The following is a 24830-nucleotide window of genomic DNA, read 5'->3' as shown; positions in this document are numbered from 1 at the left end:
TAGAAGTATATGCATCAGTGTGCCCCACCCTCCTAGTCGGTGGGATCCTGGAGGTGAGCACAGCGCATCCGCACGTGGACTCGCCGCGCTTTGGGCCTTGTTGTCGAACCCACAAGTGGGGATTCCGGGCTGCGGTCGGGATTCCTAATGCATCAGTATCTTGACCGCCGGGATTCCGACAGCCTGGAAAATAAGTGTGTGTGTGTGTGTGTGTGTGTGTGTGTGTGTGTGTGTGTTTCTCAAAAAAGATGCACTACTTCATTTACAGCCTTCAAAATGCTCACTGAAAAACGCCATTGCAGCCGCAGAACAGATTAAATCAAGAGGGCACTCTCCAACAGTTGCTTTACACTAAATTACATATTTAATGAATCAACTTGTCTTCATCACCACCCAGTAAAAGAAACTGCAAGATTCTGAGATCCAATAATTATCATAGCAACTATAAAACCAATATGCAAATCAATGCCATCTCATCCGTATACTTAGATTAGTTTGTCAACCTTGGTCCCCTCCTGGGCCGCTAGAGACATGCAACAGAGTGTTAATCAGCCACGCATCAGAACGAAGTCAGTAAAACAGCGACTTGTGCACAGGACACCACTTAAGCCATCTCAATCTAATCAAATCATACACCTGGCAGCCGGGGGTCCGAGCGTGCATTCCATCACACTGCACATGCTCACCAGTACTTCCTATATCCTATGGGAACGTCATGCGTTCTCCCTAAGCGTTCCACCGTAATGCGCATGCTCACTCGCACTTCCGGTGTTACATTCCCTAGTGCGTTCCAGCGCCATTGCTCCTCCTCTCTATACATATCTAATAACTGTTAACTGTTAGACTCACATGCAGCTGCTCAGAGAGTTATACCCCTTTTACACCGCAAATCGCGGGTCGCTGCCGGGAGCCTGACACGGGTGCTACCCGGCTGCGACCCGCGTCAGTCCCCTTTCCCACCGGAGTCATCAGCCTGGCATATTGCTGGGATGGTGACGTTGCTGGTGATGCGACAGGGGCGGTGCTTGGAGATTACATGATCTCCAAACGCCACCCGCACATAGACTGTAAACGGGAAGCCGGGTCGCATCGACCCAGCTCCTGTTTAAACTGCACAGTTTGCGGGGTTGAACACGTGTTCAACCCCCGCAAACTTCACGAGTTGGAATACCGGGTCGCTCGACCAGGACTATTCCAACTCGACCCTTTTACACCAGCCAGCAACACGGGTTATGCACGTTCATGTGCAATAACCCGTGTTACTAGCTGGCGGTGTAAAAGGGGTATAAGTAACATTGTGAAGTGCAGTGTGCATAATACAATAAGTATGTTTACACTTATTGTATTATACACACTGCACCTCACAGTGTTACAATCTGCGGGATGTAGTTAAAATAGTGCCGCATGGAATCCCAGCGGCTAAAATACCAAAGCCGGAATCCCGAACGGCAACATAGAGCTGGCATCAAAATCTCGAAGGAGCTTGTGATACCGGCATCAAAATCTTGAACGTACTTTTAGCGAGGCATGATCATATCCGGAAGGGGGGGGGGGGGGGATTAGGTTTAGGCATTAGAAGGTGATTTAGGGATAATGGTGCAGGGACGGGAAGGAGATGGTTAGGTACCAGGGAGGGAGAGTTAGGTTTAGGCGCTTAGAAGGGGAGTTTAGGATCAGGCACCAAGTGGGGCGGGATAGGTTTAGCCAGCGGGGAAGGGAGGGGCTAGGGTTAGGCACCAGCAGGGAGGGTTAGGGTTAGACACCCACAAGGGAGGGTTAGGATAGGGGCAGGGGAGGGTTAAAGTACTTTCTGGGGGGCTGAAGGCATTCTGATGGTTGGGATGCCGCAGTCTGTATTCTGACCGCCGGCATCCCGTCCAACAATATATCACACCGAATACCAATCTGCTGCCCTACTATATGTCACGAACGCAAAATTACACAACCTAAAAAATAAAAATAAACAATAAATATTACATAAATAGCAAGCTACTTGGTCAGGATTTACATAAATATCTCATCACAGAAAGCATCTATAATTAATGCTCTTGTTTAACCCCCTCAGAGTGACAGTATCTAATGTTAAAGTGTATATATATATATATATATATATATATATAATGTGGAGGGGTTGGGTTTGAAATGCTGGGGGTCAGACTACCGACCGTGGCATCCCGATGGTGAGAATCCAGACGGGAAGTTAAGTATACTGACCTTTCCCCAATGCCCCCCTAACTCTAACCCTCTGTTCCCACAGTCTAAACCTAATCCTCCCCAGCCTGGCACCTAACCATCCCTGGTGATACCTATACTTAACCCCCCTTCCTGCAGCCTAAACCTAACCTCCCCAACAACCCCCAAATGCCCCCGCTGGCTTATCTTTCTGGCTGTCAGTCATTTGGGATGTTGTCACTGGGATTGTGATCCCAGTTGGGATGCCGGAGTGTCGGGATTCTGGTGTCTGTGTTTTGACTGTCGGGGATACGACCAATCCCGGGGGGTTGAACAACAAAGTGTGGAATGGGATGGAGTGGGAGAGGAAGGGATTATATATTTCTGTATATACATATATAACTAGGTGCTTCATCGCGCCCTACGGGCGCTCTTCACACCGTCGCAAGGGGCTACGCCCCCTTAACCCTTGCATGCCTTTCTGGGGTTTAATATTTGTATTATATGGAGTATTACCTGCATTCCTTTGTTAGTGGTTAAATATTGCACAATGAAAGGGCGTGCGATGGTGAAGGAGGCGCAGCCCCTTGCGACGGCGTGAACAGCACCTGCAGGGCACGATGTACAGAATGTAGCGGGTGCGGGGGGGACTGCGGATGGTGTCTGTAGATGCTGCGGGTGGAGGGGAGGCAGAAGTGGGGGTGGGGCCCGGATGGGGAAGGTTCGGGAGGTGCTGCGCGTGGGGAAGGGGCAGAGGAGTGGGGGATGCAGATGGGGGAGGGGTCCGGAGGCACTGCAGGTGGGGGAGGGGCAGGGGTGCCACGGGTGGGAGAGGGGCAGGTGTGGGGATGTTGTGGATGGGTGAAGGGTTCCGGAGGTGCTGTGGGATGGGTGTGCCGGGGGTTGGGTAGGGGACCGCAGGCACCATGGGTAGGGTAGGGGCAGGTACGGGTGTTGCGGCGGATGGGAAAGGAGGTCCGGAGGTGCTGCAGGTGGTGGAGGGGCAGGTGCGGGGGTGCCATTGGTGGGTGAGGGGGGGGGACCGCTGATGGAGGAGGGTGTCTGCAGATGCTGCGGGTGGAGGGGGGCAGGTGTGGGGGGAGACGTATAAGGGGGGTGAATGGTGGAAGGGGCCTGGAGGTGCTGTGGGTGGTGAAGTGGTGAAGGGGTGGAGGAGTGGGAGCCACGGGTGGTGTAGGGGGTTTGGAGGCACAGCATGTGGGGGAGGGGTGGAGTGCTGCATGTGGTGGAGGGGAAGGTGCGGAGGTGTAGTGCATTGGGGAGAGGTCTGGAGGCGCTGCAGGTACTGTACATGCCATAAAAGGTAGTTGGAGGGTATGCAGTAACAGGGCCAGGACAGGGGTGACGGGGCCAGGACAGGGGTGACGGGGCCAGGACAGGGGTGACGGGGCCAGGACAGGGGTGACAGGGCCAGGACAGAAATGATAGGGACAGGATAGGGGTGACAGGGCCAGGGTAGGGGCGGCAGGACCAGGACAGGGGTGACGGGGCCAGTATAGGGTTGACAGGGCAAGCACAGGGGTGACAGGGCCAGGATAGGGGTGACAGGGCCAGCATAAGGGTGACAGGGCCAGGATAAGGGTGAAAGGGCCAGAATAAGGGTGGCAGGGCAAGGCCAGGGGTGACAGGGACATGACAGAACACAGGGCACGGGAGAGATTGGTATTAGGGACAAAACAGTGGTGACAGACAGATGTCTTACCGGAGTCACTGCTGCTGGCTGCTGCTGTTCCATTCCAACCTGTTGGGATCTGCTGCTGCTGGAGACTTGGCATGGCTGACTCTCTCAGGCTGGAGTCCTGCTTTCTCTGCCAGTCCGCATCCCTCCCCCCCCCTCCTCAGTCACACACCGCAGACCTCGCGCAGCTGCCGGGCACTGTGGTAAGGTGAGACTGGAAATGACTGGTTAGCCCCCAGGAGATGCTGCGGCTGGAGGGAGGAGGGGTGTCATAGCATGCACGTGGCGCGGACCTCACGGCTTCCGGGCACTGTGGTAAGGGGAGACTGGGGAGTGACTGGTTAGCTCCCAGGAGACGCTGTGGCTGGAGGGAGGAGTGGGTCAGAGCCTGCAAGCAGCTCGGATTTCTGCAGCGCTACCCGCCAGCTAAAGTGTGTGAATGAGCTGGGCGCACTCCACTGCGGGTGGCAGCGCTGCAGCTAGCGGTGGGGTTGCCGGGGCTGGAGATAACAGAGGCAGTATGGAACCTGCACAGCGGCAGGTGCCCCACTAAACTGCAGCTAAGAAGCGTGGAGTGTGTCAGAAAGTGACGCTCCTCCGCACCAGAGAGACCCTGCTGAGTATGCCGATGTGGGGGGTCAAGCACACAGTGAGCCGGTGCCCGTCTGTCTGTATGACATACCCCTCACACACCCCCCATACCTCCCAAATGTCCCGATTTCGCGGGACAGTCCCATTTTTTGGGGTCTGTCCCGCTGTCCCACCCGCGGGTCGAAGTGTCCGGCGGTGGGGGGGGGGGGGGGGGGGGGCAGTTGGAAAGCTCCTGTACTCGCTGTTCTGCTTAGCAGAGCAGCGGTGAATAGTGGAGACAGAGGGAGAGGGGGCATCAGGGGGTACGGATTACGGGGGGGGGGGTTCCAGCAGCAGAGCTGGATTGAGGGGGGGGGGTGGCCAGGGGATACGTACCGTTGGCCCCCACAGTTTTAGGGGGCCCCCCCGGCTGGAGTAGCTCTGTCCCAGCTCAGAAGCTCCCCCCGTCCTGCCAGCAACAGCGGCAGCATTGTGCTACAGTCAGCACACGCTGCTGCATATTGGCAGGTCTGTGGTGTTGCAGGGAGGCAGCAGTCTCCCTGCTTTCTTCTCCCTGTGCGGGTGTGTAGGGGGAGCGACCACGTCCTCTGGATTTAGCCCTAGCTGAGGGGTCAAAATCCCCATATAAAAAATAAAAATCGGAATTTGCATAAGGGGGCGGGGCGCGATTAGGCCACGCCCCCAACCCACAGCAGGCACAGCAATGAGATAGGGCTCCCCCTGTCTCAAGTGCCCTGTGCCCCCCGGACTCATAATCAGCCCCTGGGGGCATGCCAGCAGCTCACACTCACAGAGCGCTGGGCAAGCCCCCCTCACTGACGAAAACGGGGGCCCTCCCGTGAAGCCACGCCCCCTTTTCGCCGAGTGTGTTTCCCTCCTTCTGCCTGGAGAAAGCTCCTGCAGAAAGCTGGGGAGGTCTGCGTCCCTGCCTGTGACATGCCCAATGCCCATGCTATCTGCTTCTGCTCCTAGTCTCCTGTAGATTTGGCCAGATCTCTGTGACTCATTGAATAACTCCGCCCACTGTTGTGACTCCGCCCAGCGTTAGCAAATGAATCACAAGGTCACAGAATAGGGCTATTATATAGGAGATAAGCAGATTCTTTTTTTCTTGTACACTTTATCTCCCCCACAATCCACTGACCTGGTTTCTGCACCTTATAGAAGCAGTGGAATGAAAAGATATCAGAAGGCACTGGGCTGGCACAGAATAGGGAGGAGACTGGAGGTTGGGAGACAGAATAGGGGAGGGACTAGCCTGGAAAGGAGCTCAGAGCATTGGTGGCTGGTCCCAGGGGGGAGTGGCCAGCTACAGTACTAGCTGTCCATGTAATCCTGGAGAACAGCAGCAGCAGAGTGACAGCAGTGAGAGGCTACAGAATGGTACAATCACCATTCACACACGCACAGTGTATCAGCCACAGCCTCTGTACAGCCCTAATGTCAGCAGCAGCTGTAGTGGCATTAGCATAAGGCAATATACATAGGTATATTCAGGGCCGGTGCAAGGTTTTTTGGCACCCTAGGCAAAACTTAAGGCATAACCCCCCCCCCCCCCCCACATCCCCCCCCTAGTCGCCCTTCTTATAATCCGGCCTGCTCCCTGCACACATACACACAGCAGTCAAAGTAGAAATTTTGAAGTGGGTGTATGGAAAAGTAAAGGTTGCAATTTAGCGCGCGTGCGCTCCAGAGAGGGGGCATGGCCACTCAAAAGGGGACGTGACCTTCAGTATAGTTTACCACACCATATACCCCTTATACACATTATGCACCACAATAGTAGGACCCCTTATCCTATCTAGTACTGGTGCCGAAATTCACATTATAGCACACGGAATGAGCCGCAGTTCACATTATAGCACACGGAATGAGCCGCAGTTCACATTATAGCACACTGAATGAGCCAAAATTCACATTATAGCACACGGAATGAGCCGCAGTTCACATTATAGCACACGGAATGAGCCGCAGTTCACATTATAGCACACTGAATGAGCCGAAATTCACATTATAGCACACGGAATGAGCCGCAGTTCACATTATAGCACACGGAATGAGCCGCAGTTTCACATTATAGCACACTGAATGAGCCAAAATTCACATTATAGCACACGGAATGAGCCGCAGTTCACATTATAGCACACGGAATGAGCCGCAGTTCACATTATAGCACACGGAATGAGCCGCAGTTCACATTATAGCACACTGAATGAGCCGCAGTTCACATTATAGCACACTGAATGAGCCGCAGTTCACATTATAGCACACGGAATGAGCCGCAGTTCACATTATAGCACACGGAATGAGCCGCAGTTCACATTATAGCACACGGAATGAGCCGCAGTTACACATTATAGCACACGGAATGAGCCGCAGTTCACATTATAGCACACAGTATGAGCTGAAATTCACATTATTACAGTGACACACACAATATAAAATATGACACAGTAAGACGCACAGTAAATGACACACACTCAGTACATAAAATCAGAAGCCCCCCGCCAGGAGCCCTCATGCTACTCTCACCCAGGCAGGGGCAGCAGGGCAGAGGTACTGTAGCTGGGCAGCATCTGGCGTATTACAGGCACAGCTTCACCTGCACCAGCTCTGGCATGCTCAGATCGCCCCCGCCACCCCGAGTACACGGGACGTACATTGTGCCGCAGCTGGGTAACTGGATCGTTCCCCCGTCCTGGGCGTGGCATGGGGAGTTACTGCCAGATACAGCCCTTAGCAGCAGCAATAATAGAATAACATTGAGGTTACCGGACCCCGCAGCGCCACCCTTACCAGGACTGAATCGGACAATCAGTGGGGAAACTCAGCCCCGAACTCCCACTGCGGCCGCTCCGCGGCAGATTTGTAATAGTAGCAACGCTTAGTACATCCCGCCCTCACAGAGAGAGGAGAGCGGGTTACAAGATGCATGCAGGAGCCCAGTGTGTGCGATTAACAAGCTGCGGAAGCAGAGTCGCAGGGAGGGGGGGACGTGGAGAGAGGAGAGCAGGTTACAAGATGAAGGAGCCCAGTGGGTGCGGGTAACAGGCAGCGGGAGCAGGGTCGGGGGCAAGCGTGGGGGGGGGCAGAGGGGAGAGAGCAGATAACAAGATGAAGGAGCCCAGTGGGTGCGGGTAACAGGCAGCGGGAGCAGGGTCGGGGGAAGGCGTGGGGGGGGGGGCGGAGGGGAGAGAGCAGGTTACAAAATGCGTGTGATAAGAAGCGGCATGTGGGAGCCCGATTACGGAGGGGGGGAGCGGGTGACATACGGGAGTCCGGGAGCTCAATCGTGGGGGGGCTGGGGGGGGGGGGGGGGCGGCTGACATAATGATGTGGAGTGCGGGAGCCCAATAATGGAGGGGGGGAGTGGGTAATATGTGGGAGGCCACTGGGGGAGCTGGTAATAAGAAGAGGTGGCAGCAGCAGTGGGGGGGGGGGGGGGGGTTAAAAATTAAAATTAGGTACAAGATGCAGGAGGGAGGAGGGGGGAGCAGCGGGAGCCTAATAGCTGCGAGGGAGAGCTAGTAAAAAGAAGAGGCAGCAGCAGAGGGAGGGGGGGGGGGCGGGGGAGAGACATGAACCTAGCTAGGAACACGATGCAGGAAGGGGGGGCGGGGGAGAGACATGAACCTAGCTAGGAACACGATGCAGGAGGGGGGGGGGGGGGGGAGAGAGTGCAGCGGAGCCCAATAGCTGCGCTGGTAACAAAAAGAGCCAGATGCGGGAGCCAGTCGCGGGATTGTGGGGGGAGCGCGGATAACAATTGGCACTTGATTGTAGGGAGAGGCGGCGCCCGATGCGGCAGCGGAGCAGGACCATAATTTGCACTGGATTGTAGTGGGAGGCGGCGCCCGATGCGGCAGGCGGCAGCGGAGCGGACCAGGCCAGCGGGTCACGGGTGACTCCTTCCTGTGCCCAAATGCAGGGGTGATGAGGGGGGACGCGGACGCGGGAGACCATCGCGTGGGGGAGCGGCGAGTAGTCGGTGATAGACTGATAGCCAGTCATAACGGCACATGCGGCAGGCGGAAGCAGGCTACACATATCACATACACATTCCACTATTTGGGCTATGATCGCAGAGGGAGGGGGGGGGGGGCGGCACGTCAGGGTTGCAGAAGTAGGCACACAGTCAGTCAACTCACGTTTGCAGGCACAGGCAGACAGAGACGTGGTGAGCGCCCACGAGCTGCTCCTCTGTTTCTTAAAGAATAGGAGGAGTTTGGCAGATGATAAAAAAGTGTTCTTTCACTTTCGTCCACTAAGCGGTGCCGCCCTCCAGTGGTCGCCGCCCATAGGCAGCTGCCTAAAGCTGCCTAGTGGTAGCGCCGGCCCTGGGTATATTGCCTTATACTGTGATCCGGATGGCTCCGCCCCCAGCTAACCCCCCGCCCCCTTTGACCACGCTGCTGTGTGTCTGGAAGCTAAACTGCATGGCCCAGGGGGAAGGGGGGGCAGGTGGCATCCTACCCCCGAGGCCAGCCAGCTCCTTGAGCCCTAGTGGGAAAGGGGAGAGAGATTGAGGGAGGCCCCTCCTCCCCATCCGTCCGGCCCATCCTCTTCAGCTGCACTTAGTCTGGAGGGGGAGGAGCTGTGAGTAGAGACGAGAGTGGCTCCTCCTCCACCCTGGCAGCCAGGCAGTCTCGTCACTCAGCACAGACAGAAGCACTGCTACTAGTCTAGGGAGGGGAGGTGCTCGAGAGGAGAGCGACCTCCTCCCACTTCAGTCGGGATTTCTATGTAAACAGACACTACGGTACCTTCTCTGGCGTCGGGTGAGGTGCACTGCTGGCGGCGACTGTGACATACAGTGAGTCACTGTGACTCATTGTAATGCCGGCGGTTATGGGGTTTCACTGCTGCGGGCTGTGGGCCTATTTTCAATGGGGGGCCTGGAGCTGCAGCTCCATCCGCCCCATTGTTAATCCGCCCCTGCCCTTATCTGATTTTTCATATGGATAGGGCAGAATTGAGGACTCGTCCCCAGTTTCTCCCTAAGGTGGTATCAGCCTTTCATTTGAACCAACCTATCGTGGTGCCTGCGGCTACTAATGACTTGGAGGCTTCCAAGTTGTTGGACGTAGTCAGGGCCCTGAGAATTTATGTTTCCAGGACAGCTAGTGTCAGGAAAACTGACTCGTTGTTTATCCTGTATGCACCCAACAAGCTGGGTGCTCCTGCTTCAAAGCAGACTATTGCTCGCTGGATCTGTAGTACGATTCAGCTTGCACATTCTGCGGCTGGACTGCCGCATCCTAAATCAGTGAAAGCCCATTCCACGAGGAAGGTGGGCTCTTCTTGGGCGGCTGCCCGAGGGGTCTCGGCTCTACAACTTTGCCGAGCAGCTACTTGGTCGGGGTCAAACACATTTGCTAAATTCTACAAGTTTGACACCCTGGCTGAGGAGGACCTAGAGTTTGCCCATTCGGTGTTGCAGAGTCATCCGCACTCTCCCGCCTGTTTGGGAGCTTTGGTATAATCCCCATGGTCCTTACGGAGTCCCAGCATCCACTTAGGACGTCAGAGAAAATAAGATTTTACTCACCGGTAAATCTATTTCTCGTAGTCCGTAGTGGATGCTGGGCGCCCATCCCAAGTGCGGATTGTCTGCAATACTTGTATATAGTTATTGTTTAACTAAAGGGTTATTGTTGAGCCATCTGTTGAGAGGCTCAGTTATTGTTCATACTGTTAACTGGGTATAGTATCACGAGTTATACGGTGTGATTGGTGTGGCTGGTATGAGTCTTACCTGGGATTCAAAATCCTTCCTTATTGTGTCAGCTCTTCCGGGCACAGTATCCTAACTGAGGTCTGGAGGAGGGTCATAGAGGGAGGAGCCAGTGCACACCAGGTAGTCCTAAAGCTTTCTTTAGTTGTGCCCAGTCTCCTGCGGAGCCGCTATTCCCCATGGTCCTTACGGAGTCCCAGCATCCACTACGGACTACGAGAAATAGATTTACCGGTGAGTAAAATCTTATTTTTTACCCTTTCTTATTTATTGTTCAGTAATTGATTTTTTTTTTAATTACCTGATGGTTGTCTGCACTTTGTTTAAGTGAAAGGATCCATTATATATTCCCATAAAACACCAAAGAATTTCCCCATCCTAATATAGTAATAACAGTTCCTTATACTCCAAGCAATAGACCTGATAGGACAACTCCCCAAGATAACTATGCTATAGGGTCCTCTTATATACTCTCCTTTATTGTGACCGCCCCCCCCCCCCCTCCTCCATGCCACGCCTTCTGCTAACAGTACATTGAATGTTGTTTTCCTTTTCCCTCTCAGTTGTGTGAATTGTGCCAGCAGCTGATGCCCGGTGATGCCCCAGCAGTGTATGTCGAACGTGCGGGGTACAAGAAACAGTGGCACCCCACCTGCTTCGTGTGCTGCCAGTGCCGAGAGCCCCTGGTAAACTTGATCTACTTCTGGAAGAACAACCGCCTGTGGTGCGGGAGGCATTACTGTGAGAGCGAAAAGCCGCGATGTGCAGGATGCGATGAGGTAAGTAGAAGCCACGACGGTGCTCACATGACCATGTTTCATGGACCTTAAAGTCACTTTTTAGCCATCATATCTATGTAATAATGTAGGATAGCTGTCGGGTCTCTGACATGTGCAGTGGGAGCTGCCATCCACCAACTGCGCCCACTGCCAGCAGTGGAGACATGGCAAAGCATGAACGGAGAACCAGGGGCACAGCGGAATGGGGACGGGAGTAGGGACTGAGACTGGGACAGAGGCCAGAAATTGGGATTGAGAAAAGTGACGGGAATGGAGTGGAGGATAGAGGTGGAGAGAGAGGGCAGTGGCGGGAATGGAGTGGGGGACAGTGGCGGGAATGGAGTGGGGGACAGTGGCGGGAATGGAGTGGGGGACAGTGGCGGGAATGGAGTGGGGGACAGTGGCAGGAATGGAGTGGGGGACAGTGGCAGGAATGGAGTGGGGTACAGACGTGGGAGAGGGCAGTGGCATAAATGGAGAGGGGGACAGAGGCGGGAATGACATGTGGGACTGAGGCGGGGAGAGAGAACAGTGTCGGGAATAGAGTGACAGAGGCGGGGAGAAAGGGCAGTGGCGATAATGGAATGAAGGACAGAGGTGAGGAAAGGTCAGCAGTGGAATGGAGTGGGAGACAGAGACAGGGAGAAAGGGCAGTGTTGGAAATGGAGTGGGGGACAGAGGTGGGGAGAGGGCAGTGGCAGGAATGGAATGGGGGACAGAGGTGGGGAGAGAGGGCATTGGCAGTATGGAGTTGGGGGCAGTGCAGGAATGAAGTGTGGGACAGAGGTGGGGGGAAAGGGCAGTGGTGGAATGGAGTGGGGGACCAAGGTGGGTAGAGAGGCAGTGGTGGGGAACAGAGGTGGGGAGAGAGGTCAGTGGTGGGAATAGAGTGGAGGACAGAGGTGGGAGAGAGGTCAGTGGTGGGAATGGAGTGGGGGACAGAGGTGGGGAGAGAGGTCAGTGGTGGAATGGAGTGTGGGACAGAGGTGGGAGAGAGGTCAGTGGTGGAATGGAGTGGAGGACAGAGTGGGGAGAGGTCAGTGGTGGGAATGAGTGGAGGACAGAGGTGGGGAGAGGTCAGTGGTGGGAATGGAGTGGAGGACAGAGGTGGGGAGAGAGGTCAGTGGTGGGAATGGAGGTGGAGGACAGAGGTGGGGAGAGAGGTCAGTGGTGGGAATGGAGTGGAGGACAGAGGTGGGGAGAGAGGTCAGTGGTGGGAATGGAGTGGAGGACAGAGGTGGGAGAGAGGTCAGTGGTGGAATGGAGTGGAGGACAGAGGTGGGGAGAGAGGTCAGTGGTGGGAATGGAGTGGAGGACAGAGGTGGGAGAGAGGTCAGTGGTGGGAATGGAGTGGAGGACAGAGGTGGGGAGAGAGGTCAGTGGTGGAATGGAGTGGAGGACAGAGGTGGGGAGAGAGGTCAGTGGTGGAATGGAGTGGAGGACAGAGGTGGGGAGAGAGGTCGTGGTGGAATGAGTGGAGACAGAGGTGGGAGAGAGGTCAGTGGTGGGAATGGAGTGGAGGACAGAGGTGGGGGAGAGAGGTCAGTGGTGGGAATGGAGTGGAGGACAGAGGTGGGGAGAGAGGTCAGTGGTGGGAATGGAGTGGAGGACAGAGGTGGGGAGAGAGGGCAGTGGTGGGAATGGAGTGGAGGACAGAGGTGGGGAGAGAGGGCAGTGGTGGGAATGGAGTGGAGGACAGAGGTGGGGAGAGAGGGCAGTGGTGGGAATGGAGTGGAGGACAGAGGTGGGGAGAGAGGGCAGTGGTGGGAATGGAGTGGAGGACAGAGGTGGGGAGAGAGGGCAGTGGTGGGAATGGAGTGGAGGACAGAGGTGGGGAGAGAGGGCAGTGGTGGGAATGGAGTGGAGGACAGAGGTGGGGAGAGAGGTCAGTGGTGGGAATGGAGTGGAGGACAGAGGTGGGGAGAGAGGGCAGTGGTGGGAATGGAGTGGAGGACAGAGGTGGGGAGAGAGGGCAGTGGAGGACAGAGGTGGGGAGAGAGGGCAGTGGTGGAATGGAGTGGGGGACAGAGGCGGGGAGAGAGGGCAGTGGCGGGAACAGAACCGGATCCCTCGTAAAACATTACAAAACAACTAGATAAAAATAAAAACACAAATTATTGAGGAATTAGTGTTTCTGCAGAGTTACATGAAAGTCCATTTTGCAGACCGATCAAGCGTTTCAGCGCACACATTTTGGTAATTCAGAGTTGTACACAATGGAGAGTTCACATGTAAGTAAGCTTAGTGAGTGTGCGTCGCGAGGGTGTAGTTTTGACTGCAGGGTTGCAGCAAAGATGGAGCTGGTGGTAAAAATGTGCACCAACCGCAATATCGCCTGTAAAACCCAGCAGACGGGCATGTGCTTGAATGGACGAGTAGAACTCGGTTTATGGACAAATGTCTGTATTTAGGTTCAGTGCGCTTAATGTGGATATAATAACAGCCGACTGCGCGTCGGCCATATATTTCTAAACATTATTGCAAAACAGACTTTGTTTCCAAAATTTGACAAGGAAAATAGTGTTCATATGAATGTCTGTGATTGCAGCCAATTCTTGCAAAATTAAAATTTACACAATAACATTACTGTGGTGACCATTAAGTCACAATCTTTTTACCTTGGACCAGCAGAATATCAGACTGCTACCTCTGACTGTTTGTTTTTACCCAGTTTTGTCATTCAATTGCGTCCAGCTGTATAGCGCAACGGAATTTGCTGCACTATATAAGAAACTGTTAATAAATAAATAAATCGAGGTAATCCTGCTAGGCAGCCGAGAGCAAACAGGGCACAATCGTAGATTTTTTATAACAGTCATTTAAAACTCCTGGTACAAAATAGCATAAGATGTGTAGACAATTGTGTATTGATTTCTAATAAAATAGCAAAGCCTTCTACACTGTGTCTTCTCGCCTGCAGATAATATTCTCAGAAGACTATCAGCACCTCGATGGCAAATCCTGGCACAGAGAACATTACTCCTGAGCGAGCCGCAAGCGGAGCCTCCCTGCAGTATGTTCTGCAGTACAGATAAATCCACACATTAGACCAAGAACCCGTTGCGCCTGGATCCTTGAGTACCCAGCGATGGGACGTATACATGATACATATCCTGATGTCATACTTATCATAGGCTACATGGGCATCAAGTGCCATCTCTGGACCATCAGTGTGTCTCCAACACCAACGCACCGAGAGATGGCGGCTAATTTAGTGAAACGTTTGCTGTGGCGCTTTACCGGAGGTGTAACTGTGCAAATGGTTCATTTTTAGGGCATTGTCGTTGTCAGGTCATGATTCAAAGGTTAATTGCCAAATTACTGGAATACTAACAGATTTAATATTTATTTTTGTATGTTGAATGGTGTAAAGTGTTTATACATTGCTGTTTGTACATACTGAATTTGTGTCAGGCAGCCACAAGGCGCGCACGACCCGTCAACTGTACATTTTAAAGGATCATGTGAAGGTCTTATGCTGTTCCATACAGGAGAAATACGGACACCAGTTCCACAAAATATTTGTCTCGTTACGCATTTGGCCATGAAGTCTGACGCGTTTCATGGGTAGAATTTGACCTATGGTGTTTCCAGTCCTGCCCCAACCACATCACACAAATCTAGTCATTGGTTATAAATCAGTAAATCAGGACACAGCCAAAATGGGGCATTACCACACCTCCAACGCTGTGTCCAGCTGAAGCAGGTCAAATATTTGTGCCAAATATTTTAGAACTTGCACAGCATTAACTTTTAAGCAGTTGCTCCCAAACTTTGGGCTACCCCTGTTTTTATTGGCTTTTCTGTCCGAAAAGAGACCATTTATCAAACTGTGTGCAATAAAACTGTAACAAAAATGGAATTTGGGAAATTAGCACAGAATAATTGGTGCCATCCAAAATCAAACCAATCAGATATTTTACTTTGATTTTCAAGCCTGCAAGAAAGTTTATATTCTAATTTCATTGGTTGCTATAGCATGTACAGTAACTTGCTTGTTTGGATAATGTTTTAGAGCCGTTTTCATACAAGTCTCCATGTTCTACAAAATTAGATTTTTATTTTTTTTTTATTTACTTTTTGCTTCTGACATGCATTTTGGTGCAAGATCTTATACAATGTATATAATTCAGGCTGCAACTATGACAATGTTTCAGCCTCCCAAAAATAGTTCCCAAGAAAATATTTCCAGAATTTAAGAAATCTGCTTTAGTAAAGCAGGTATTTATTTAATTACATTTTTGTATATTAATATTGATGTAACGTTTACTGACAAGGCATTGGCTGACGTGATGCTTCTTTAAATAAAGAGAATTGTTACTGATCTAACGTATGGAACCCGTCTCTCTTATATGGTGTGGAGGGTGAATGATGTACACTAACAGTGATGTATCCACTGTCCATGTGGAATGAACATCAGCATAATAATGGGATGAGACAAGGATCATGCAACTAAGGGGTCTATTTACTAAGACTTGGATTGAGCTAGAAGTGGGCTGAGAAAGTCCCAGCCAATCAGCTCCTAACTGCTATGTTACATGTTGTGTTTGAAAAATGACAGTTAGGAGCTGATTAGCTGGTGTTTTATCAGAATCCGCCTGCTTGTTACACAAATTAATACATTTCCTATATACTAATTTGGAACAATCACTGGGCACATGAGGCTCATGTCTAGGGTACAGCGGAGAAAAGGGGCACTGAGACTACGCACGTTTCATCCATTTAACATCCACATTTACACTGTGACATCCACTACCTTAGTAGTCGCCTACATTACACCGATCTCTCCTACTGAGGGCTTACAGGAGTTATGAATTCTAGAGCTAAGAGTGCTGAAGGGTTACCTTGCTCTGTCCGTCACTGAGACAATAGTGCAGCATAGAGGGGCTGAGGCAGAGGTGACCATGATGGTAAACCAATACACAAGCACATAATGCGTTTGCTGAAGAAAAATAAAAATAAATTGTTATTATTTTAAAAAAAAATTCTCCCAAAAGCATATAAATGTTCAAGGAACAAAGAGAGCACCTATCAGCATCCGCGATGCATTCACCAGCAGCCAATCACATTTGGTTTGTTAGTCCTCTGACCCCTATCATGATCAGGTGATGTTATCTCGTGCAGATAATGCGCCATGTTCTTCTGTAAACACACTGTGCTCGGCCTATGGGTATGATTCAGAGGCGGATCATGTGTGGCTGCAATTACTCACAGATACTCAAGTGCATAAATATGCAGTGTAAGCATTGGCACTACCGTGTGATAAACTTGGCAAACGTGCAACGCCCAGTGTGCATATCTGAGCACTACTGAAATGCGCTGGGAAACCGCCACTCCACCATCCATGCACCATGGGGTCGCAACATCAACTCCCTGACCAGCCCTTGTCCGGAGCAGAGACCCCCTTGTAATTTTCTTAAGCGATTGCAGCCGCATGCTGAGACATGCCCATGTCACTCCCATGACTCCTCCTCTTTTCGCGATGACTTTCGCTCACCTCCCAGCCACCACCCATGAACCGCAGAAGCTGTCTTAAGTAACAGCGCTATTGGCCCTCATTCCGAGTTGTTCGCTCGCTAGCTGCTTTTAGCAGCATTGCACACGCTAAGCCGCCGCCTACTGGGAGTGTATCTTAGCTTAGCAGAATTGCGAACGAAAGATTAGCAGAATTGCGAATAGAAATTTCTTAGCAGTTTCTGAGTAGCTCCAGACCTACTCACAAATAGCGGTCAGTTCAGTCAGTTTCGTTCCTGGTTTGACGTCCAAACACACCCAGCGTTCGCCCAGACAGTCCCCCGTTTCTTCAGACACTCACACGTTTTTCCCAGAAACGCCAACGTTTTTCCGCACACTCCCATAAAACGTCCAGTTTCCGCCCAGAAACACCCACTTCCTGTCAATCACACTCCGATCAGCAGAACTATGAAAAAACTTTGTTACGCCGTGAGTAAAATACCAAACTTTTGTGCTAATTTACTTGGCGCAGGCGCACTGTGTACATTGCGCATGCGTAGTTTGCGACTAATCGCTCCGTTGCGAAAAAACTAACGAGCGAACAACTCTGAATCACCCCCATTGTACGCAAATGTGGACGCCATCACACTCCTTGACTCATGCGTGCGCAGTAAGGCTTTCCTACATCTTTTGCACATACGCAATAGCAATTAATCGCTCAATCGCGCAAGCATCGGTACTGCTTTCCCCTATGAATCAGGCCTTATGTTAGGAGACATCTCCCCTCTCCCATCCTGGTTCTGTAGCTACAAGCCGGCATAAATGTCAGATTCACGCGAAACTGAGTAGGCGCATACTCAGGCGTACAGAGCAATGTTCCCGTAATGGCGGACTCCACTGAATACTGGGTGGCTTACTTCCGACAGACATTCTGAGAAACCGTAAGGCTGATGGTGCGCCTTTGTACACAATCTGTGGATTAGAGGCACAACCAATGGGGGTAATTCCAAGTTGATCGCAGCAGGATTTTTTTTAGCAGTTGGGCAAAACCATGTGCACTGCAGGGGAGGCAGATATAACATGTGCAGGGAGAGTTAGATTTGGGTGGGTTATTTTGTTTCTGTGCAGGGTAAATACTGGCAGCTTTATTTTTACACTGCAAATTAGATTGCAGATTGAACACACCCCACCCAAATCTAACTCTCTCTGCACATGTTATATCTGCCCCCCCTGCAGTGCACATGGGCCCTCATTCCGAGTTGTTCGCTCGCAAGCTGCTTTTAGCAGCATTGCACACGCTAAGCCACCGCCTACTGGGAGTGAATCTTAGCTTATCAAAATTGCGAAAAGACTTCTCTGTGCAGTTTCTGAGTAGCTCGAGACTTACTCTGCCAGTGCGATCAGTTCAGTGCTTGTCGTTCCTGGTTTGATGTCACAAACACACCCAGCGTTCGCCCAGACACTCCCCCGTTTCTCCAGCCACTCCCGCGTTTTTCCCAGAAACGGTAGCGTTTTCTCCAACACTCCCATAAAACGGCCTGTTTCCGCCCAGAAACACCCACTTCCTGTCAATCACATTACGATCACCAGAACGAAGAAAAAACCTCGTAATGCCGTGAGTAAAATACCTAACTGCATATCAAATTTACTTGGCGCAGTCTCACTGCGGACATTGCGCATGCGCATTAGCGACTAATCGCTCCGTTGCGAGAAAAAAATACCGAGCGAACTCGGAATGACCACCATGGTTTTGCCCAACTGCAAACAAAAATCCTGCTGCGATCAACTTGGAATTACCCCCAATGCCCGTCTCTGTGCACATTCCAGCGGCTGCAGCATTTGCATATATTCACAGTACCGCCGCGCACAAAGACGCAGTAGCGGCGGCATTTGCGTCCACATTTTGAATCAAGCCCAGAGAGAGGAATTGCGCCCATATCATCAGTCCTGTGCTTCCCACCAGAATCTCTTCCATGCAGCGGAGGAAGAGCAATGGCTTCGTCCTACACTCACAGGCGCGTTCTGCCTAATTTCCCAGCTCTTCCGTGGGTCCGGAGGAAGCTCTAAGCCGAAAGCTTTTTCCGAGTTAATAAAAGTAATTTCTTACGTCTTCCTTGATCCTGTTCCACTTCCCTCGCAGTCTCTCGCTGTGTTCAAACGCAGAATGTTCCTCGGGAGAATACGTGTTTGTACACAAAGTAACCATATCAATTAATTATTTCTAATAAGTAGGACAAGTTCTGATAATTTAGGATTAGTGCTTAAAAAAAAAAAAGCAGGCCATACACCGGGAGGATTAAAACGAAACCCTGCCTCTCTCTGCAATTATTTATGGGGCAATTCCGTAACGCATTCAGTTACCGGCTATTTCCTGTACAATTTGTGCATTTAGCCTGAGCTCGCCATTAAACACCTCTCGCTGGCTGTAAACAAGGCATATAAATAAGGCTTTTATTATATTCTTAGTGCGCTGCATTAATCTATACACAGTGTATTAAGACACCGACTGCAGAGTCCCATAAACACAGATCGCGGTTACTGTCATTTCACTCAGAATTCCAAATTACTGGTTGGAAAGAGCAGACGGGCCCCTGAAGTCACCCCAGACCCGGATTTAGAGGTGGCACTGCAAAAATATGCAAATGCAGAAGCTGCTGGGATTTGTACTGAGTCCCTCACGCAGCGCCTCCAATCTGCCGCTGGCGTACAAAGACGCACATCGTCGCACATTGGTCCCAGCATGCAAAATCTGTGTTAGGGCATGCTGGGAAGTGTAGTTTCACAGCAGTTGCAGTGCCGCCGGTGTCCTAGCCCTGATATAGTTTACTATGGGCAGCTTTTTTTTTTTACAGTAAAACCTCAAAAAATTATCATGTTTTACTGTATCCATATAGCAAACGTCCCAACTTTCTCTCTCTCGCCTGAAAATAAGGTGTGTGGCGAGGGGGCGTGGTCTTACTAGAAATGCCTTGCCATCAACCACACCCCAATTTTTCTTCACTGTGGAAGCGACCTCAGAACTCCACCTGCACCCCCCCCCCCCCCCCCCCCCACACACACACACACACACACACTCCGTGGGACAATGCAGGTCGGGGGTGGGACAACAGCACAGTGTCCGAAAAATGGGACTGTCCCGTCGGCCTAATCCTAGCCTAACCCTTAACACTAAGCCTAACCCTAATACTATCCCTAAACCTAAGCCTAGCTTGTAACCCCTAAGGCAAGCCCTAGCCTAACCCCTAACCAGTAACCATACACCTGTCCTTAACCCTAATGTCCACATTTCACATGTTGACATTCTATCCATGTCAACATTTTCCAGAGGTCTGCATTTTATCCATGACGACATCATAAACCCTGGCAAGTCCTTACTGACATGGGACAGAATTCCATGCGTGGAGCTCACACTTGCTATAACACGAGAAGCACGAGAGACGGAACTCTTACACATTGGGGGTCATTCCGAGTTGATCGCTCGCTAGCTAGTTTTAGCAGCCGTGTAAACGCTATGCCGCCGCCCACTGGGGAGTGTATTTTAGCTTAGCAGAAGTGCGAACGCATGTGCAGCCGAGCTCTGCAAAAAAAATGTGTGCAGTTTCATAGTAGCTCTGAACCTACTCAGCGCTTGCGATCACTTCATCCTATTCCTGTCCGGATTTGACGTCATACACCCGCCCAGCGAATGCCCAGCCACGCCTGCATTTTTTCAGCCACGCCTGCGTTTTTGCAAACCCTCCCTGAAAACGGTCAGTTGACACCCAGAAACGCCCCCTTCCTGTCAATCTTCTTGCGGCCGTCAGTGCGACTGAAAACTTCGCTAGAACCTGTGCAAAACAACAACGGGCTTTGTACCCATACGACGTGCGTGCGCATTGCAGCCCATACGCATGCGCAGAAATGCCTATTTTTAGCCTGATCGCTGCACTGCGTACAATGGCAGCTAGCGATCAACTCAGAATGACCCCCATTGTCCAATATCCCAAGAAGGTGAATAAACATTCTATGAAATCCCAACATATTTCCATTTACAGCTAATGGACAATTGGCAGCACGGTCAAATAGTTCGGTGCATGTTAATCTGATTTCATCCCTTGCCTGGCCTCTGAATTTCCAGCCCTAGAGATAGAGCTTTTCATAATAACAGAGAGTTCCCAAATGTACTAATTTACATGTTTTTAAGATTTCTTCATGGAAGACTTTACCCCGGACGTATGGGCCTGGCTCTCCCCGCTAAGCTGCAGCAGCCTCACCAGACTGTTCAGTACATTCACATGGGCGCCGTCCAATTACCGCCTAGCTTAGTGATGAGCGAGGTTCGGTTTTACTCGGTTTTACTCGGTTTTACTCGGTTCTCAAAACGGCATCTTATTGGCTATCCAAAACACGTGACATCCGTGAGCCAATAAGATGCCGTTTTGAAAACCGAGTAAAACCGAGTAAAACCGGATCTGCATCAGTGTGCGTACACCTGATCCCGCGCATTCTGCAGATGTGCGTCAGATCCTTCCCAAATGTACTAATTTACAAGTTTTCAAGATTTCTTCATGGAAGACTTTACCCCAGATGTACGGGCCTGGCTCTCCCCGCTCAGCTGCAGCAGCCTCACCTGACCGTTCAGTACATTCACATGGGCGCCATCCAATTACCGCCTAGCGATCTGCATCAGTGTGCGTACACCTGATCCCGCGCATTCTGCAGATGTGCCCCAGATCCGGCCACATTTCCGCTTGCGTCAAATTCAGAATCAGGACCTAAGGGTCCTAATCAGTTTCCAAAATGTTTCATTTTAAGTGTTTCAAATATTTTTTTACTTTTTTTGCCAAACAAAAGAAGGTGTATTATTACCCAGAAACAATAAACCGCCGTGACCTGCGGTCGGACGCAGTCGCACAGACGTGGGTCAGCTAGGTCGCCATGTTCTAAAGGTGGGTACACGCTAGAGCGACGGGGATTCATTCCAATGTTTTAATGAATCCCCATCAGCCCTAGATCGTGTGTACACACTGGGGCGATTCTACTGAAGGTCGGAACAAACATGTTCCGTCCTTCATTAGCATACTACAGGACGCTAGCGACAACACTTGGTTTTATGTGCAGCACATAGAACCAAGCATCCATCGCTAGCTTCCACGGGAGCGCACAATTCCCCTTAAACACTGAGCCATGTAGGTAATATGTCGTTATGAAACGGCATATTGTGCCGACATGCTGTAGTGTGTACCCAGTTTAAGAGTCTCTTTTTTGCTCTACCTTAATCCTAATGGAATGTGGATGTCGGACCAATATGAGCGATTTTAGTTTCTGCATGCATTTAAGTCGCACTGCGCATGCGTCTGCAGTCCGTGCGCACAGAGTCACCATTGCGATTGAGATACAAAGACTCTTAAATGTCTTGAAAATATAATGGGTAGATGGCGGGACCAATGGTAGCGTCTAAAGGTGCACCGAGTGGGTCCTTGCCCATGTAGACGCAGTGACGCACGGATATACACCAGGGATGGACTTGTAGCGACATTTGCATACAGTGCCAGAAGCAATACCGGCAAAAGAGGCGCACAGGGACGCTGCAGCGCCCAACTCGGGATCCGACCCTCTGTGTTCCCTAAACCCCACTCATAGTCACACCAGTGTATACTGGGTCGTCTGCTCGGTGCAACCTCTGGTAGTGGAAATACTATTATATAACGATCGGGTTCATTTCTCTCCATCCTCCCACCTTTTTTCTTTTACATTTCTTTACTCATTGGATCAAGAGCATAATACACTTTTACATATTATATTCAGGGTCGGACTGGCCCACAGGGGTACCAGGGAAACCACCGGTGGGCCCCACTGCCTGAGTTCCCACTCCTTCCTCTAGGGATCAGGTTCCAGACTGTGCACTTGTATTATACATGGTAGATATGTTGCATTACACTGCACAAGTCTATTTTGTATTTCAAGCCTCTGTGGAGGCTGGCCACACCCCCTTTGTTGGCTGGCCACACCTCTAAGTATGGGCCCCTATCACTGCATTCCCCTGGTGGGCCCTTAGTCCGACACTGATTATATTGAATAGAAGCACTGTCTCATTACATAGAGAAACAAGCAAGTGGGACAACATGAGTAATACAGTATAATGATCAAGGAAAAAAAGAAACATACAATATACAATCCCCAACCCAGGCATGGCTGGTGCTCCCCCCCCCCCCCCCCCCCCTAATACAGACGCCTGCCCTCCCATCTTGCAGCCTCTATGCGCATAGAACAGACACTCGGATATCAGGATTTTGGTACTTACCGATAAATCCCTTTCTCCGATTCCACAGGGGCCACTGGAGTACAGTTACAATGGGGAAATAGTAGGCAGTAATTGGGAGCTGGCACTTTAAAAATTCTAACACTGTGGCTAGCTCCTCCCCTACTATCTCCCCTCCAAGCCAGTCTACGTAAAACTGTGCCCGAGGAGAGCTGTAACAAACAAACTTGAATGTAGAGGAGGTTAATGCCGCCATGTAAACCAGGATAACACAAAAAACCAACTCTGTAACTTAACCTAACCAAAAAAGGTTAAACTGTACCAAACAAACAGTCACATAGTGATCTGCAAACCGTTAAACCAGAAAGGAGGAACAGCGCTGGGTGAGCGTCCAGTGGCCCCTGTGGAATCGGAGAAAGGGATTTATCGGTAAGTACCAAAATCCTGATTTCTCCTTCATCCACTAGGGGCCACTGGAGTACAGTTACAATGGGGACGTCCCAGAGCTCCCAGAACGGGTGGGAGAGCGCTGAGAGTCCTCTAAGACCGCTCGGCCAAACTGCGATGCAGAGGCCGCAAACGTGTCAAACTTGTAGAATTTGACAAAGGTATGTCGGCCCGACCAAGTAGCCGCCCGACATAAAGTAGTGATGGAGACCCCACGGGCAGCCGCCCACGAAGGTCCCACCGAGCGCGTAGAGTGCGCCGAAATTGAAGATGGAGGTTCCCGAGAAGCCGCCAAATAAGCTTGTCTGATGGTTAGTCGAATCCATCAAGACAAAGTCTGTTTAGAAGCCGGCCAACCCCGGCGAGCAGCATCGTAGAGAACAAATAAGGAATCTGACTTCCGAATAGCTGAAGTCCTATCCACATAGATCTTGAGCGTCCTGACAACGTCCAATGATCTCGAATCCGGAGAGTCCCCCGAGAGTGCCGGAACCACAATAGGCTGATTGATGTGAAAATCAGACACCACCTTAGGTAGAAAAGACATACGAGTACGAAGCTCGGCCCTATCCGTATGAAACACCAGGTAAGGCGACCTACAAGAGAGAGCCCCAAGTTCCGACACACGTCTAGCTGAAGCCAGCGCCAGGAGAAGAACCACCTTCCAAGTGAGATATTTGATCTCCACTGATTCCAGGGGCTCAAACAAAGAGGACTGCAGAAAGGAGAGGACCAGAGTGAGGTCCCATGGTGCTGTCGGAGGGCGGAAAGGAGGCTGTATTCGAAGCACCCCCTGAAAGAAAGTCTGAACTTCCGGCAGCAGGGCTAACTTTTTCTGAAAGAAAACCGAAAGAGCAGAGACCTGCACCTTTAGTGAACCCAATCGTAAGCCTGCTGAAAAACCCGCCTGCAAAAACCGGAGAAGGCGGGCTAAGCAAAATACAGAAGGAGAACATTCTCGATGTTCACACCAGGCTACATAAGCCTTCCAAATTCGGTAGTAGTGCGAAGATGTGACTGACTTTCTAGCCTGAAGCATAGTAGGTATAACCGTACGAGGAATCTCCTTCCTTTTCAAGATGTCTTTCTTAACAGCCACGCCGTCAAACATAGCCTGCGTAAGTCTGGATAAAGAAAAGGACCCTGCTGTAGAAGATCGTCTCGTAGTGGCAGGGGCCAAGGCTCGGCTACCGAAAACAGGTGTAGGGTGGAGTACCAAACCCTGCATGGCCAATCCGGAGCCACCAGGAGGACCAGAGCATCTTCTCTCTTGATGCGCTGCAGAACCCGCGGTAACAGTGGGAACGGAGGAAAGAGGTAAACGAACTGGAAATTCCAAGGAGCCGTGAGAGCATCCACGCCCGCCGCCGCCGGGTCCCTCGTCCGAGAGTAGTAAAGAGGCAACTGATGGTTCAGGCGGGACGCCATGAGGTCGATCTGTGGTTTTCCCCACCGGCGGACCAGTTGCCAAAACACCTGGGGATGTAGTGACCATTCTCCCGGGTGCATGTCCTGCCTGCTTAGATAGTCGGCTTCCCAATTGTCCACTCCCGGAATGAATATTGCCAAGAAGGACAGAGCATATCTCTCTGCCCAGAGGAGGATGTTGGTGACCTCCCTCATTGCTGCGCGGCTGCGAGTGCTGCCCTGACGGTTGATGTACGCCACCGTCGTGGCGTTGTCGGACTGAACTCTGACCGCTCGACCGCGGAG

The 24830-nt window shown here is 51.3% G+C and overlaps 1 protein-coding gene across 1 annotated transcript in view; it reads left to right on the top strand.

Annotated features, from left to right (window-relative positions):
- LMCD1 (LIM and cysteine rich domains 1) overlaps positions 1–15304 on the top strand; it is a 60053-nt gene extending 44749 nt beyond the window's left edge. Inside the window, 2 exon segments of the mRNA XM_063941282.1 lie at positions 10760–10975; positions 13896–15304. Of these exon segments, the coding sequence (XP_063797352.1) occupies positions 10760–10975; positions 13896–14249 (570 nt within the window). The 3' untranslated portion in view covers positions 14250–15304.
- The last annotated feature ends 9526 nt before the right edge of the window (positions 15305–24830 follow it).

The sequence above is a fragment of the Pseudophryne corroboree genome, chromosome 9 (genome assembly GCF_028390025.1).
Source record: "Pseudophryne corroboree isolate aPseCor3 chromosome 9, aPseCor3.hap2, whole genome shotgun sequence".
NCBI classification, from domain to species: domain Eukaryota; kingdom Metazoa; phylum Chordata; class Amphibia; order Anura; family Myobatrachidae; genus Pseudophryne; species Pseudophryne corroboree.
This window is presented reverse-complemented; position numbering and strand designations above follow the sequence as displayed.